Source organism: Orcinus orca, chromosome 21 (genome assembly GCF_937001465.1).
Source record: "Orcinus orca chromosome 21, mOrcOrc1.1, whole genome shotgun sequence".
In the NCBI taxonomy this organism is placed as follows: Eukaryota; Metazoa; Chordata; class Mammalia; order Artiodactyla; family Delphinidae; genus Orcinus; species Orcinus orca.
In genome coordinates, this window is record NC_064579.1 from 21,663,068 (window position 1) to 21,678,865 (window position 15,798).

Consider the following 15,798-nt stretch of genomic DNA (forward strand, 5'->3'; position numbering starts at 1 on the left):
ATGGGCAGTAGATAACTACACGCCTGAGTTGTCAAGAGACAGGACACCGGTGTCCATTAATGTTAACTCTTCACATCTGACTCTGGGGAAAAAGGTTGTTTCACAGGAAACCACCTAATGTTGTACTGTATTGTTATATTTTCAAAACTAAAAGGAGAGAGACACTAGTTGTAAGAAAACAATGGGCATCGTAAATAGTTTGTGCCCCTCAAATCAAATTTGTATGTGTGTGTTCCTCTATTTCTGATCATTTCAAAAATCTTAACTTTCCTATAGGCTTCACTATTCCTATTACTGGTTTCTCTATTTGACACAATATATTTATGTAAACTCTAGATAAGCTCTGTCAACTGTCACACTGCTTCTTACACCCTTCAGGAGGCATTAGATGAGTATTTGCATCTATGAATTAATTATATGAAGTGTGCATTGTTATGAGAGGCACATTAATAAATAGCTAACAAAAGGCAGAGGTGAAAATGAGCAATTATTTAGATTTTAATAAAATCTGAATATATAAACCTCTTCCTCAAAATAATGCATATACTTATAAGGCTTGTTTGGTAACATTTATCAATATGCAACTAAATGAGTTTTTATTCAGCTTTGTCCACCTGGCAAAACCTTTGCTATTCTGAAGACAAATGTATTCTCCATTGAGTCTCATTATACCCCTGACAATGTCTTCAAGATCTTCATTCCATACTGTCCTTTGGATAGGAAACAAAATTTTTAAATATTTTAGAAAATTTTTTAAGTCTTCTTTAAAAATCTTTTAAAAAATAGTTTCTTTTAGAAAAAAGTAAACAGTTATGAGGCATGGAAATAAAAATAGATTTTTGACAACATTAAAAATTCTCTGTACCATCTGCAATCCCTTTAAAAGCCAGATGTGGATCTGGATTGACATGGTTTCCCCCCACTGAAAAAAAAGTGGATCCAGAAGGAGACTACTGCCACCCCTATATATTATATATTCTGGTTTTCAGCTCTGACAGGTCTAGAATGGCAGAGAGACAAGTACTAAGAAAAAAACACGGATCAAAAATAATTCCCACAATACATTATATTAATAGATACTGTAAATTTCTCTTTTTAAATACCACCGCCACCCCGCCCCAACAGAATGAGGACTATTGAGAGAGACCTATGAATTACAGTAATGTATTTAAATCATATCTTTTAAGAACAAATATTTTTTAAGTGGTAGGATGAGTGAAGAGAAAGGAGAGGGTAAGACCTAGAGAAGCAGGTACGAGAGAGGCAGCTCTAAGCAGCTACCGAGGAGCGTGAGAGGACACCACAGACCAACTGCACCTATCTTTTGAAACCTGGCCATTTCTTGTAAGACACTGAACTTAAAGTACATCCCCACTCTCCCTTCCCCCTGCTCATCCTGAGGCTGCCATTGGCTGATCTGATGCTCTACATAGGCCACAAATAGAAGGCACGATACCACATAAATTGAGCTATCTGCCTCACTATATAATGTGTGTATACATGAATCTATGCAATATGACTGGATCAATACTTCTCTTTGATGTTAAGAATGCTTTAACGGGCTATGACACTAGGATAACTATCAACTCAACCTTCAAATACCTCCAAGAAGGAACAGCAAATTAAGAATTCACTGTGCATGTTCTACCCCTCCAGCCCCCATTTCCACCCCTACCCTCCAACCCTGCAATTTTTTAACGTTAGGAGCAAAATATTTCAAATGACAGACTACACTTCAAGATTTTATAACATTTCTAAACATTCCTAAACATCTCCTCAGAAACACAGATCTAAACACAGATCAGCAAGCACATGTTAAATTATTAACAAATACTATTTATTATGTAATAGTACTAAAAGATGGAAGAGTATTAGAGTCACAGCCCTAAATTTCTTTTAAATGCTTGAGCTATTTGTTCCACAATATCTTATATTTTTTCAAGTAATGAGCACTTGATAATGAATTTTTGGTAGTCAGGACTTATAAGGCTACTTGTCTTCCAGATGCTAATAGGACTGTACTGAAGCAGTCTTGTAGTTCTTCATATTTAGTGCCCTAAAATTGAAAAATAAATGTACATTTAATTTTATAGGTGCAGGTAATACATCTGTTTATTCTTGTAAAAACATTTTGCAATAAAAAATTACCAATCCAAAACCAAATTTTCTCACCAAATAAAAAGCTTCAGTTTATATGTCAGATATACTTTTAAAATGTAATTTAAGAGGGAATAACTGGTTTATGATACCAATTTTAAATGCTATTGCCCAAAGGTTTATTAGTTTTTAAATTAGGATAAAAGAAGCTAAAACTTGATTTAGGATAATATTTGTGATCATGTAAAAAAAAGAGGGATTGAATAAACTCAAAATTACTCAACAAAAGATAAACTGCTGATTTTCCAAAAGAACAATCAGCGACTTTTTTCTTTACTCTGCTCTAAACATACATGCTAGGGCATCATAGAGCTTTCTTGGATCTGTCCTCTGGATAGCCAGAAAACCTGAAACCACCCTGCACCAAAAAAATTCCATCTATTTGAGGGTCAGTGTTGTGAGGAAAATTCCAATCTTACTGTCAGTTCTATTGTATAACTAAATTTGGCCAGAGTACTGATAGGTAACTTGCCAAAGGATAAAGGTCCAAACACATGGAAAAAAGGCTTCATACCTTTGTTTCCCAGACCGATTGTCTACCAACTAGCCTGCAAAGAATATTATTCCTACAGACAACAGTCAAATTACATAAATAATGAAGGGCAGGTCTTTTGTGATATAATAATCATGTTGGTATTACAATCACTGTCCGCAAGTGATCAAGATGTACTACTGTTTTTACAAAAGGAAAGAATGTGAATTTGATGTCCTTTACCTAATCCATTGTATGATTACACTGAAGTTAGAAATATGTAAGTTAGTTAAATTGGCATTAAAAGTTTTCCAATGAATAGGTGGAAAGGTAATCAAATGAATTCTTCAGTTATTTATGATCTTGCACACACACCAAAAGAATGATGGATTGTCCCATTCTAAATTACACTCTGAACTTGTAAGAACTTCTTTTCAGTTTTGAGAGTGCTCAAAATCTAGGTAAAATTGAAGTTCCATGATACATTAATAATATATATATACTTTTCCTCGAAGCATTTTTAATTAATCGGAATATTTCCTGCTTTCATAGGTTATTTGAAAGATAAGAACAGAATAAGTGTCATTAGGATTCTACACAATTACTGAGAGCCTGGGGCCCACAGAGAGATAATTTAACAAGGGTCAAAAGACTGAGAAACAGACAATGTTAACATGTACTGCTAACTGAACTCTATATATCTAAAGTCTCAAATGACTCGAAATAAGGTGCTATATAGATTTGCTTTAAAAGTTATGAACAGAATAGTTTGGTACAGATAAATTAAGCTTTTTGAATTGGGAATTTCAGAAGATGGGAAAGAACTTCTACGGGGGAGGGCAGGTATAAGAAAGAAGCTGAGATTTCTAAAGTCACCCAAATTTGTCATTTTTTAAAGTATGTATAAATAAAAGATATTATTTTGAAGAAATCTAAAAGCTGAAAATAATTTGTCTGGTTTATGGGCTAAATGTAACATTACTACCTTTTGACATTCAAAGTCATTATACTTTCAGTTGGTCTGCTTTTTGGTCCACCTGGTGGATGGAAAACCTTAGCACCTTTGCTGGAAATATGGCTTGTCAATTTAACCCCGTAAGGGTCAGCAGAATGTGAAGGGTAAGAATCAAATGTTCCTGCCTTCATTCCACCAGCCTACAGATAAAAATGAGACAATTTAATGTGGTTTTGTAAAAATGCTTCTAACAAAATTAGATTTGAAGAAGTTCATACATATTTGTGTACTGTACATGGAGTTTGGTTTTACATTTAAAGAAAATTGTCTATACTGTTTAATTCAAATATCACCAAAGCGTCTCCCTACCACCAATTCTATGGGGTTAAGACACTGTAATTCCAAAAGTTCTCTATTAAAATGCAAATATTTATAAGAAGGTAATATTCTAAACTGTTGCCAACAGTTAATATTTTAGTGAGAATTTATCAGATCAGACTATCATCTACATAGGAGGTGAGCCCATTACTGAGGGAATGAGACCTAGGTCACATGTATTCTGATAGAGAAAGAAGTTAGGCCTCAGAACCAGAAGAGGCCAAGGGTAAGGTTTGTCCAACAGGGAGCCTGGCACGACATGAGTTCACTAAATGTCAGTAAATGATGGGGAAGATACTAGAAATAAAAACTTTTTTTTTGATAAAAATAAAGGAAGGGCACATAGAAAAAGAGAGAGGAAAATGTAATCCACAGTCAGTCCTCCGTATCCACAAGTTCTGCATCCTCAGATTCAACCAACCTCAGATCGAAAATATTTAAAGAAAAAGAACTCCAGAAAGTTCCAAAGAGAAAAACTTGAACTTGACATGTGCTTTACATAGCATTTACATTGTATTAGATATTGTAAGTGATCTAAAGATGATTTAAAGTATACAGGAGGATGTACAAAGGTTACATGCAAATACTATGCCATTTTATATAAGGGACCTGAGCATCCTCAAATTTTGGTATCCTGAGAGTGGCGGGGGGAGTCCTGAAACCAATTCCCCATGGATACTGTACCATATACTGTACTTTTCTTGTAATCTATTAAGAGAAGTCAATCAAAATATTTTTTGAGCTATACACAAAACAAACAAACATTTGCTTTGACCTTTTAAACTGACTTACTAACAGGATTTTTATCATTATATTATATATGGTCACCAAGAAAACTCTATACAATCACAATAACCCATTTAATTAGGCATCCTTTCTCTTACAGTGTCTAAGTCAGATATACATGAAAACTTGATTCGTTTGAAAGATATGGTTGTAATTTTTCAAGTTTTCCAGATAGAGACACATGGATTATTTTTAAGAGCAACAAATAATAAGGAATCTTAAGAAAATAAATTAATTAATTAATGTAAAAGCAAAACAGATGAATTGAAAATGTAAAAATATATATGGTAAATAAACCAACCCACTAGATGATACTTAAAAAATAAATAGGTAAGTCTATATTATAATTAAGATTGAGAAATGGGTGGAAGAAACCTGTACATATATGGAATATCAAAAACTGTAAGATAGTATTTTTGTACACCTCTATGTTAATAAATTTGAAAATCTGAATGAAATGAATGATTTTCAAAGAAAATATTGTCAAAAGTGACTCAAAAAGAGAGAGACCACCTATGGAAAACAGATGGGCATCATGCAAGAAATTAAGCCCAGAACATTTCCTATGAGAATTCTTTCAAGCTTTCAAGGAACAGATATTTCTGGTGCTATTAAACTCTCACAGAACATAGAAAAAGAAGGAAATCTCCCTATTGTTTTAAGATGCTAGCATCTACTTATACCAAAATAGAACAAGGCATATAAAAATAAAAGTACAGACAGTCACAACCCTTAAAATTTTTGATGTGAAAATACTTAATATTAACAAAATAAAACACAGTGTTACACTTAAAGATTAATACAACACAGTCAAGTGGGCATCATTCCAAGAAATCTATTACTGTTACTCATAACAAGTCAATGGAGAAAAAAAAGATGGTCTAAACAGATTACACCAAAACATTCAGTATAATTCTACATACATTCTTGATTTATTCTTATTTTTGGCATCTATAAAAATGAACACTGGAGGAATTCCCACGATCTCCATTACATATCCAAATATTGGAATGAGCATGACATAAGAGATATAAATATTAGAAAGGAAGGACCAAAATTATTTGCAGATATATAATCATATATCTAAAGATCCAAAGAGAATGAACAGAATACCCATTAGAACATAAGAAACTTTAATTAAGTGGCCAGTTATTTTAAAAAATCAGATGTTTTAATAAGAACAAATAATATAAGAGGATTGATGGGAGAAAAAAGCATTGACCAGGACCTTAAAATAAGTAGGAATAAATATAAGATAGATAAATCTACGTGAAGTAAAATATTAAAATCTACAAGACAAAGGTTTTTGTAAGTATCTTAATTCTAGATCAGAAGATTCAAAATATAAATATGCTAATACAAGCAAAAATCTAAAGATTTAATTTTAGAGCAAAATACCAAAGGTCTTTTTTTCCACAGCACTTTACAAAATAATTCCAAAGTTCTAAATAATAAATATTGGAAAACAGCCATACAACTTTTTTAAAGAGTAAGAAGAGACTAGACCCACCCAATATTAAAATGCAAAAATAATTAAAAGTAGTTTGGTACTGGTAGAAATAAACATCAATCAAATTACATGAAAATTCAGAAAAAAAATACGTAAAAACTGGGAATTTTGATTTGATAAGGGTGGGATTTCAAAGCAGGGGTGCTAATTATCCTATCGGTGAGATCAGGAACAACTGAATTTTTTCAAAATCAGTTTTACATAAATCTAATTTAAGTATAATAAACTGCACCCATTTTAAGTTTACAATTCTATGAGCTTTGACAGATGTATACACGCTTGAAACCACAACAACAGTCAAGGCACAGAACGTGTCCTCCCCACAAAGCTTCCTTCTGCCCTTAAAAGTGAATTTTGAAAAAGGTAAAAGCTGGATCATTACCTTGCTCTTTACATCAAAATACATTTCAGTAAAAGAAATCAGGAATGCATATTTTTCTAATACTGCTGGGAAGGAAAGTCATTCTGAGAATGACATAAACTCAGCACAAAGGACTGATAAATTTGACTACATCAAATTATTAAATTTCTGAATAGCACAAAATACTATAACCAAAGTCAAAGATTCACCAGACTAGAAAAATTATTTTCAACACAAATGATAAAACAATATCCTTAATATATGAAAAGATCTTACAAATCAGTATCAAAACGACAAATGTCCTAATAGAACATTCGCAAGGAAAATTAACAAGCAATTCACAGAAGGTAAACAAAAGCATAAACTAAGGTTTACTGTTAGAAGCATTTTCATTTCTATTCACACTTGTTGTAAACCTCAGCAGAAGGGAGACAGTTCATTTTAATCACCACTTCAAAAACTAAAGATGATCTGACTTTTTATGCTTTTGAGAAAAACTATGCCTAAATCTAGAGAGGCACTTAGAAAATTCATTGTAAAGTAAAATACTTTTGAAATGGTTATGAAATGGTTAATAATTATTTCATTATAAGAGCTTCATTATTTCCTATGCTACGGAGCACAGGCTCTGGACACACAGGCTCAGCGGCCATGGCTCACGGACCCAGCCGCTCTGCGGCATGTGGGATCCTCCCGGACCGGGGCACGAACCCGTGTTCCCTGCGTCAGCAGGTGGACTCTCAACCACTGCGCCACCCGGGAAGCCCTATGCTATCCAGTTTTATGACTTTTCATAATTTCATAAAAACGAGTTTCATGATTCATGGCATGATTATAAACAAGTTTATTATTTACATGGATAATAAAATGACAGCAAGAGGCAACGTTTCGTTATAATGTTCAATATTTTTTCATTCTAAAATTTTTAACTTACCTTTTTACCAGGAGAAGAGGGCTTAAAAGGGTGTGCAAGTGCTTCTTTCTTCTCTGCTTTTTTAATTGGTGGTAAAGGTTTCTCAAACAAATAAGGATTGGTATCAAAATATTCCCTTGGGTAAAGATTTAATTTGAAAGGTGTCCCTTTAAGTAAACGATGGTGTTCTTCATTCTCTTTCTGTAAATTAAAGAGTTTGAAATTATATAGCAAAAATTACTCAAACTGGAAGTAATGTAGAGTTAATATACCTTTAAATTTTAATATAAATATGTAGATTTTTTAATATATACCGCTGGGTTCACTTTTTTGAAACATTCCTTTGTTATGTTCTATTTTTATGATACAAAAGATATGCTTACTTGTGAACAAGCACAGCTATGATTGTTCATTTTGGATATAAATTTATTTGATGTATAGAGATTTATTTATCACTTGAACAAATCTATATCAACCATCTGGGTGATATAAGGCAGTAAAAAAAAGTCAGTCTCTAGTTCAAACCCTAACTCCTTCCTGCTTTTTAGCATTTCTCAGGGACACTGGGAAAATTACTTTTTTAGTGTCACATTTTCTTTAAGTGTAAATAATGATGATACTATTCCCCCCACCCTTAATGCTCTTCTAAAGATTAAATGAGATTATGGGTTCAAAGTACCTGGCATATGATAGGTCTTCAAAAGAATGTCAGCTTTTACTTCTAAAAATAAGGAATACTTACTTTCTACATTACAACATTTTTATATTACAATATTATTTTAGGAAATCCAGGGACATAAAATTTCTGACTTATAAATAATAAGTTCTAAAAGTAAAAACTCTAAAGAGAGAAAAGTATCCACAAATGTGAATATGCTTCACTGTAAGTCAAATATTGTATAAAGTGAGTGTAAGAGGCTTATGCCAGTACATCTCAGTTTTTATTTCTGCCATGTAATAAAGTGAGTCGTTTTCTCCCGTCCTTTCACTTTCTCTTCTGTAGGTTTTCATTCTCTACTCTCCACTTCCTCCCTTCTCCCCATCACTCCTCCATCCCATTCATTCACCATAATGGCCTGATCAGCCCAAAAGTACTACCACTACTTTTTTTTTTTAATAATATCTCCATTGTAAGGATATTTTTTTTAATTAATTAATTTATTTTTTGGCTGTGCTGGGTCTTCGTTTCTGTGCGAGGGCTTTCTCTGGTTGTGGCAAGCGGGGGCCACTCTTCAACGCGGTGCGCAGGCCTCTCACCCTCGCGGCCTCTCTTGTTGCGGAGCACAGGCTCCAGACGCGCAGGCTCAGTAGTTGTCGCTCACAGGCCTAGTTGCTCCGCGGCATGTGGATCCTCCCAGACCAGGGCTCGAACCCATGTCCCCTGCATTAGCAGGCAGATTCTCAACCACTGCGCCACCAGGGAAGCCCACTAACACTACTTTTTTAGGCACAATATATTAGGGTGTGGTGGGAACACGGCTAAGGACCAGGATACTTTTAGGACTCTTCTAACCAAAATAGAGCATAGTTGATCAGGCCAACTTAACAGAAGTCTCACAGCTGGTTTGGAGAGATACAGCATAGACGTGGTAAACTATAGCAGGGGTTAAAGCTCATTCTGGGAATCTAATATCAGAAAGGTAAAATTATCACAATTCATAAACATCAATCTGCCATTGCCCAAGTAATACAAATAGATAAAATGAAACAAACCCTAATTAGATCACAAGTGAATTCTCTAAGTCAACTAAATAAGAGAAAGGTTGGAAAAAGTTAAAATAGATTCTTTTACCTTGTCATTTAGTTTTGCTGCATCATAGAAATCAGCAGAGTGGGAAAACTGTTTACCTATGGTAACATTTGCATAGCTAAAGAAGGAAAACAATAATGATGATGACTTCAGGGTTCAGAAATTAAATTTTTTTTTAATTCAAAACAAATGATGCAAAAGTATTAAAAAAATCTTACCCATATCCAGTTCCTTTCTTTCCTGGGTTTGTGTACAAATTCTTTCCAGGTGGCTCATATTTTTCTTTGGGTTTTGATTGTGCACTGAAAAATGGGACTGGTCTACCTATTGTTCCATAGTAACTTCCTAATCCACATCTTAAATACAGTTTAACCACAAGAACAAAAAGGAGCAAGTTAAAATAGCAAATTTTGTGTTATACATATTTTACCATAATTTATAAAATATTATTAAAAGGGGAGCAAAATATATGCAATGGAACTGACTTGCCTAACTTTGGTAAGAAAAAATTTTTTTTTCTTATTTTGTAATCTAATTTGCCCTATTTTTCAAAGTCACAGATTTTGAGATAATATTTTTAATTTTTATGCCTATTTTAAATGCTCTACATAAACAAAACTTGATAATCTCTAGGAGGTTAGAAGTAGAAGAGTTTACATTAATTCAGTTAACTATAACAACAAACAGAATCTTTGTTTTTTTTAAATTATTTATTTTTTATTTAAGTATAGTTGATTTACAATATTATATAAGTTCCAGAGGGTGGGAGAGGCTAAAAAATACAAAACAGTTATTTAAAGGATAAAATACATATATTACATGAAAAAGAAGTGAAGTAGTGACCCAAAAAATGCACATCTGAATTTATATCTAAGAAGAAAACAAAGAAACCCAAGAAAAAGTAGTAATAATAAAAATAAATAGGGGCTTCCCTCCTGGCGCAGTGGTTAAGAATCCTCCTGCCAATGCAGGGGACACAGGTTCAAGCCCTGGTCCGGAAAGATCCCACATGACGCAGAGCAACTAAGCCTGTGCACCACAGCTACTGAGCCTGCGCTCTAGAGCCCGCGAGCCACAACTACTGAAGCCCACGTGCCACAACTACTGAAGCTCACGTGCCACAACTACTGAGCCCACGTGCCACAACTACTGAAGCCCACACGCCTAGAGCATGCGCTCCACAATGAGAAGCCACCGCAATGAGAAGCCCGCGCACCGCAGTGAAGACTAGCCCCCTCTCACCACAACTAGAGAAAGCCTGTGCGCAGCAACAAAGACCTAACACAGCCAAAAATAAATAAATAAAGTTTAAAAATAAATAATTCAAACCTCTCAAAAGTGTGAAAAGGTGGAAAAAGATAAACTATAATAACAGAAGACATTCTCCACTCTTAACAAAAACGTAATAATTTAACTTTGAAGACCGCAGCTTTACTAATCTCAAAACCATAAATAAGCCCCAAATTATTTTTCAACCAATCCTCGTCCGTCATAAACTCTAGATTGAGAGTCAACGTTATTGAGTGTGAATTAACATCATATTATAAAGCTCAGCTATATTATATGATATCACATAGACTACATGATCTTAAGTATTTAAAGGTTAAAGAAAAAAAGAATCTCACGTTGACAATTTTCACAACTTAAATATTGTTAAACCCCATACATGTATTTTCATGCATGATTTTTAAATAACGTATCTTTGATAAATTATCCTCTTTATCCAAAAAAGATTTCTCCTAATTTCACATTTTGTATTTACACTTTTCTTAAAGTTTTAAAAAGCAGATAAAATAGTCAAGGGCACAGACATGATGACCCAAGGCAATTTTCTTCCTAATCTGACTATTGCAAGGTTTTCAACTAAACTTATTTTCATTATTTAGTTGACTTCATTAGTATAAACTGATAGAGAATAGTGACAGAGATAACCAAAAATTTAATGTGATAATGAGAATCTACTTAATCAAAATTACCTGTCAACCTAAATCATCCAATATAATTGTCTTCATCTAAGACAAACTTAACCTAAGAATCATATTTTAAAAAATGAATCATACATAAGTAAGTCCTACGGAAAAACCAAAACTTAATTTAGGATGGAGGAGAGAGAGATATGCAGGAGATATATCAATATTTAAGACTTTTCCCCAAATACTTACGGCTTCTTATCTCCATCACTAGGAAGGAACGCTTTGCCTAGATTTTTTTTGGCTTCTTCCATCATATGCCGTCTCCTCACTTGATTCAGGTTTACGTAGCCTTCACCTTCAAAAATCCTTACAAAATGGGGATCAAAATAACCTGCCTGGAGATTTGACATCTCTTTGGATCCCCCAGGTAGCATCTGTCTATTTTTGCTTGCAGCTTCATTAAACGGTCCTTTAAAAATAAATTAGGAATATCACAATTTTGAGCTCACTAGTAATTAAAGGACATGAAAAATGACTGAAAAGTTTCAAAATGTGATTTGGACCAGTGAGTTTTGAGCTCTTAAACACTATTTCAAAACATTTACTGAAAGGTCTGTGTCAAAGGCTATACTGACAATAAGAACTAAGAGGCTTCCATTAAAACATTTTAATAATTAGATTGAGGTCCTGTTAAACTCTGAATCTGAGAGCTGGAAGACACCTTAGGTCACTGAATCCAATGCTTCCCCATCTATACACTACGGAACACTGTGTAAGAATATGCTAGGAAACTATTTGTGTCAGATGTCAATAAGCGTGTGTGTGTGTGTGTCAGTGTGTATTTTTAGGTTGGAGGGAAAGGGTATTTCATACTCAAACTGAAACAATTCCCCTCCTGGGTATATACTCTAGACACATGAGTGCCTATATCCACTAAAAGATGTAAACAAGAATGTTCACAGCAGCTTTATTCATAACAATCAAAAACCACAAACAGGGCTTCCTTGGTGGCGCAGTGGTTGAGTCTGCCTGCCAATGCAGGGGATGCGGGTTCGTGCCCCAGCCCGGGAGGATCCCACATGCCGCGGAGCGGCTGGGCCCGTGAGCCATGACCACTGGGCCTGCGCGTCCGGAGCCTGTGCTCCGCAACGGGAGAGGCCACAACAGTGAGAGGCCTGCGTACCGCAAAAAAAACAAAAAAAACCACAAACAACTCAAATGTCCATCAACAGGGGAACAGATAAATAAATTGTGGTATACAGTGAAGTACTAGTAGCCCAATAATTTTTAAAAGGCTGGTTTTATGAATATTTAAAACTTGTTTTGTAATTTGCATCTAGGAGAACTCAACTTGTAAAGTCCTTCCATAATGTGAAAGAATTTTTTGAAGTGCAAATAACCATTAATTCAATTGGTTATCTAAATGTGAATTTGTATCACTGATTTTTCTTTAACTTAGGTTTTTGAAATGATAATATATTCACATGGTTCCAAATTCAATAGTGTAAATATTTTTACAATAAATTTTCCTTCCACATTCCGTCACCCAGTTCCTTTCCCACAGGCACCCATGATAGTAATTTTGTTTTCCAGAGAATGTTTAGGCATGTTCCAGTAAATATTTTCATATTTATCCTTTTCCATTTTCAATGTTTAGCATACCACATACATTATTAAATAAAAAGGCAAGGTACAGAATAGTGTATCTTGGAGATGTTTCATATCAGTGTATTCTTTCTTATTGTTTTATTTATGACTCTTCTAAAAATCCCTCAGCTATTCATTTAGCATTTCATTTTTCAAGAAAGTGATCATGGATGGCCTTTTCAGATGCAAATGTTAATGCTGTCTACATAGCAGTGTCCCATCTAAGGGAACAAAAAAAGCTAAAAACAAAATATTCTGGGAGAAAACTGCCATGCACCTTGGAAAGAAATAAAATTACCTATGAGGAGAATATATGAAGGTAGGGTAGCCCAATAAAATGAGCTTCCTGCTCTTATAAAATTAAGACCATAAAATATAGACCATTAAAAAATATCATTTAACAAACGTTAAAGCCAAAATTTTATACAGAAAACATCACTCTTAGGCTGTAAAGGAAACCAAATATACTTACGATTAAATTGTGGCACATATTTATCACCAACAGTAACATATCCCATCTCACTGAAGAGCCCAATCCTCTCCATATCTGTTTTCCCTCCTTCCACAGGCATGGTTGCTTCTTGTGGTGGTGTGCTCTATATAGGTAACTTCAATGAGTCGCTGAGGGCTACTTCTTCTATAGCAAAATCCTACTCTACACTGAAAAATACAGGGGAAAAGTTTAGGGAAAAGGTGATTACTAAATTTCAGTCCAAGTTACTTGCAGTCTGAGAGTTAACATGCATATCGTTACATCATAAAACAACAGTCTCAAACCATGTGGGGAAAGAATCTACTTTGTGGGGCTGAGGGGGAATAATGGGGATTCAAAATTATCACCACAAACCCTCCCCTTGACTGTCCAGGTGAAGTATCCACAAATTACAAAGAAATGTGTATCTGTTGCACTGCCATTCATCTGTCGTAGATAATAAAATTATTACTGTACAGTGTGGTATAAATACTGTGTAAACAACATCCTTCTTTTGAGAAGTTCAAAGATCTTAATTACGTAAGGCAGTCATTTTCAGTTTAAATCATTTTATGTAAACATATTGCATTGTCCCTTGTATTAAAAATTATAACTTACTTTTTCAGAATGCACCACACACATAGGTATTACCCTATAGTTCTTGAATTCTTTCAAGTTTAACTGTATATAAGAAATGTGCCACCTGGTGAAATTAGTTCACAAAGGGGTTGGGAAGAGAGGACAACTGTCTAGGCAAGATAAAAACAAAGAACAGCAAAACAAAAATCCACAATGAATTCAGATACTACAACTATGAGTTTTCTTTTGAAATATCACTCTAAATATGCAACTACTTATTTGGATTTTTTTTTAATTAGACATATTCTAAAAAGTAAGACCAAAGAGCTAAGAATACTGGCTTCCATTTCACTGTAATATTTTTGAAGCACCAACTAGATCTAGGCACTGGACGTACATTAGTGAACAAAACAAACATTGGCTTATGCTTCCCAGCTTTTAATCCAAGGTAAGAAACTTTTGCCTTGAATTTAGAGCAAGCTGTTTCAGCGACACTAAACAGGATTGCCTATTTGAAACTGTGGCTCATCCTTCCCTCCCCCACATCCCACCTCTTCCTCTGATCAGGTATGCTTTAAAACTAAAAGTCAGTTAGCTGGAGTGTGCTGATTCGATTTGTTTCATATTTCAAAGCTCCATCTTCACTGCCCAACCTCAAAGGCTTCTTGTGCTGCTACAGGGGGCTCAAATCCTTTAAATGGCTCACAAGGCCACTATCACCCTCATTTGTCACCAGTGGAAGGCCCCCTCCCTGGCACCCGAGCTCTAATTGTCTTCTTTCAGTTCTCAAGTCCAGCTCTCTCCAACCACAGGACCCTAACACATGCTGTTTCACTTTAGGCAGGTATTTCACTGCCCTGACCCCTTTTGTTGCCCAATTAATACCGATCCTTCTGACTGTTTAGCTCATTCCTCACTTCTAACATAGCGCCATGCATTTCTCTTTCCAAGCCCTCATCATGGTTATCTAGTGGGCTATTTTACATTCACCGTGTAGGGATCCTTTAATTAACAGCTGTTTTCCCCCACTAAACTGGGGACTCCGGGAAGGCAGGAACCGTGGTGTTAGTCTGGTACTTCCTTACCAGTGTTTGGCACACGACAAAGTGATCCACAGAGGGAAGAAAGGAAAGGGAACGAAAAGGAGGGGGAGATAAGAAGAGGGGGAGACCAGGAAAGGAGTTATTGCCTTGAATTTTTCCACTACTTAACTCTTCTTGAGCAGCATTTACAGAACCACTCATTCATTTATTTAACGTTTTGCAAACCCCTCCTCTGAGTAGGGTTCGCTGGTAGAAGTTAGGAAAACTGAGATTTTAAAAGGCATAGGTCCTGCCCGTAGGGAGCTTACACTCTAGTAAACAAGACATAATTAAATATAACACAGTGGAACAGTGCAAGTTCCCTTCGAAAGGTAGGGATAAAGAGCCGGGGGTGGGGCTGGGGAGGAGGATGGGGTGTGAAGGAGGGGCAGAAAACTGGCTGAGGTGATGAGGAAAATGATGTCCCATTAGGGAAACGGAGGTTCAGAGTATGTAGGTATCTAAAGGACAACACCTGACGTCTGCGAGGACCAAGTCACCTCTGAGAAGGTCACGAGCCAGCCCCGCAAGAGCGCTTCCCGCCCTGGACGTCGCTACGAGGCTGCTCCGCACGCTCCGCTCGCCTCAGGGTTTATTGTGGCGCGTTACCCCAGCTACGGAAGAATCCATTCCAAGAACTAACCCTACGGAAGGATACGTGGAGGGTTCGAATCCGCATCAAGAAAGACGTAAGAGTGTCTGCGGGAAACGAATAACGCAGTCAACAGAATTTACCGAAAAGGAGACTTCTGCTTCCCGCCCCATTATCCATCCGCGAGATGTGGCGTGGTGGTACGCCCCGTGACGTACGTTGCAGGGCATG

At 35.5% G+C, this 15,798-nt stretch overlaps 1 protein-coding gene across 6 annotated transcripts; it reads right to left on the reverse strand.

Annotated features, from left to right (window-relative positions):
- Nucleotides 1-1,144: 1,144 nt before the first annotated feature.
- On the reverse strand, nt 1,145-15,781 carry C21H4orf47 (chromosome 21 C4orf47 homolog). 6 transcript variants are annotated; one of them, XM_033409233.1, is made up of 8 exons: nt 15,711-15,781; nt 13,315-13,502; nt 11,445-11,664; nt 9,501-9,638; nt 9,325-9,400; nt 7,554-7,733; nt 3,615-3,784; nt 1,145-2,056 (listed from the first exon to the last, which is right to left on the reverse strand). In XM_033409233.1, the coding sequence occupies exons 2-8, from the start codon at nt 13,412-13,414 to the stop codon at nt 2,008-2,010; spliced, it is 933 nt and encodes a 310-aa protein (XP_033265124.1). In that variant the 5' UTR covers nt 13,415-13,502; nt 15,711-15,781; the 3' UTR covers nt 1,145-2,007. The 6 variants fall into 6 exon arrangements, with proteins under 6 accessions (XP_033265124.1, XP_033265127.1, XP_033265123.1 ...); XM_033409236.2 differs by having other exon boundaries at nt 9,501-9,584; nt 15,451-15,752; XM_033409232.2 differs by having other exon boundaries at nt 15,476-15,751.
- Between the last annotated feature and the right edge of the window lie 17 nt (nt 15,782-15,798).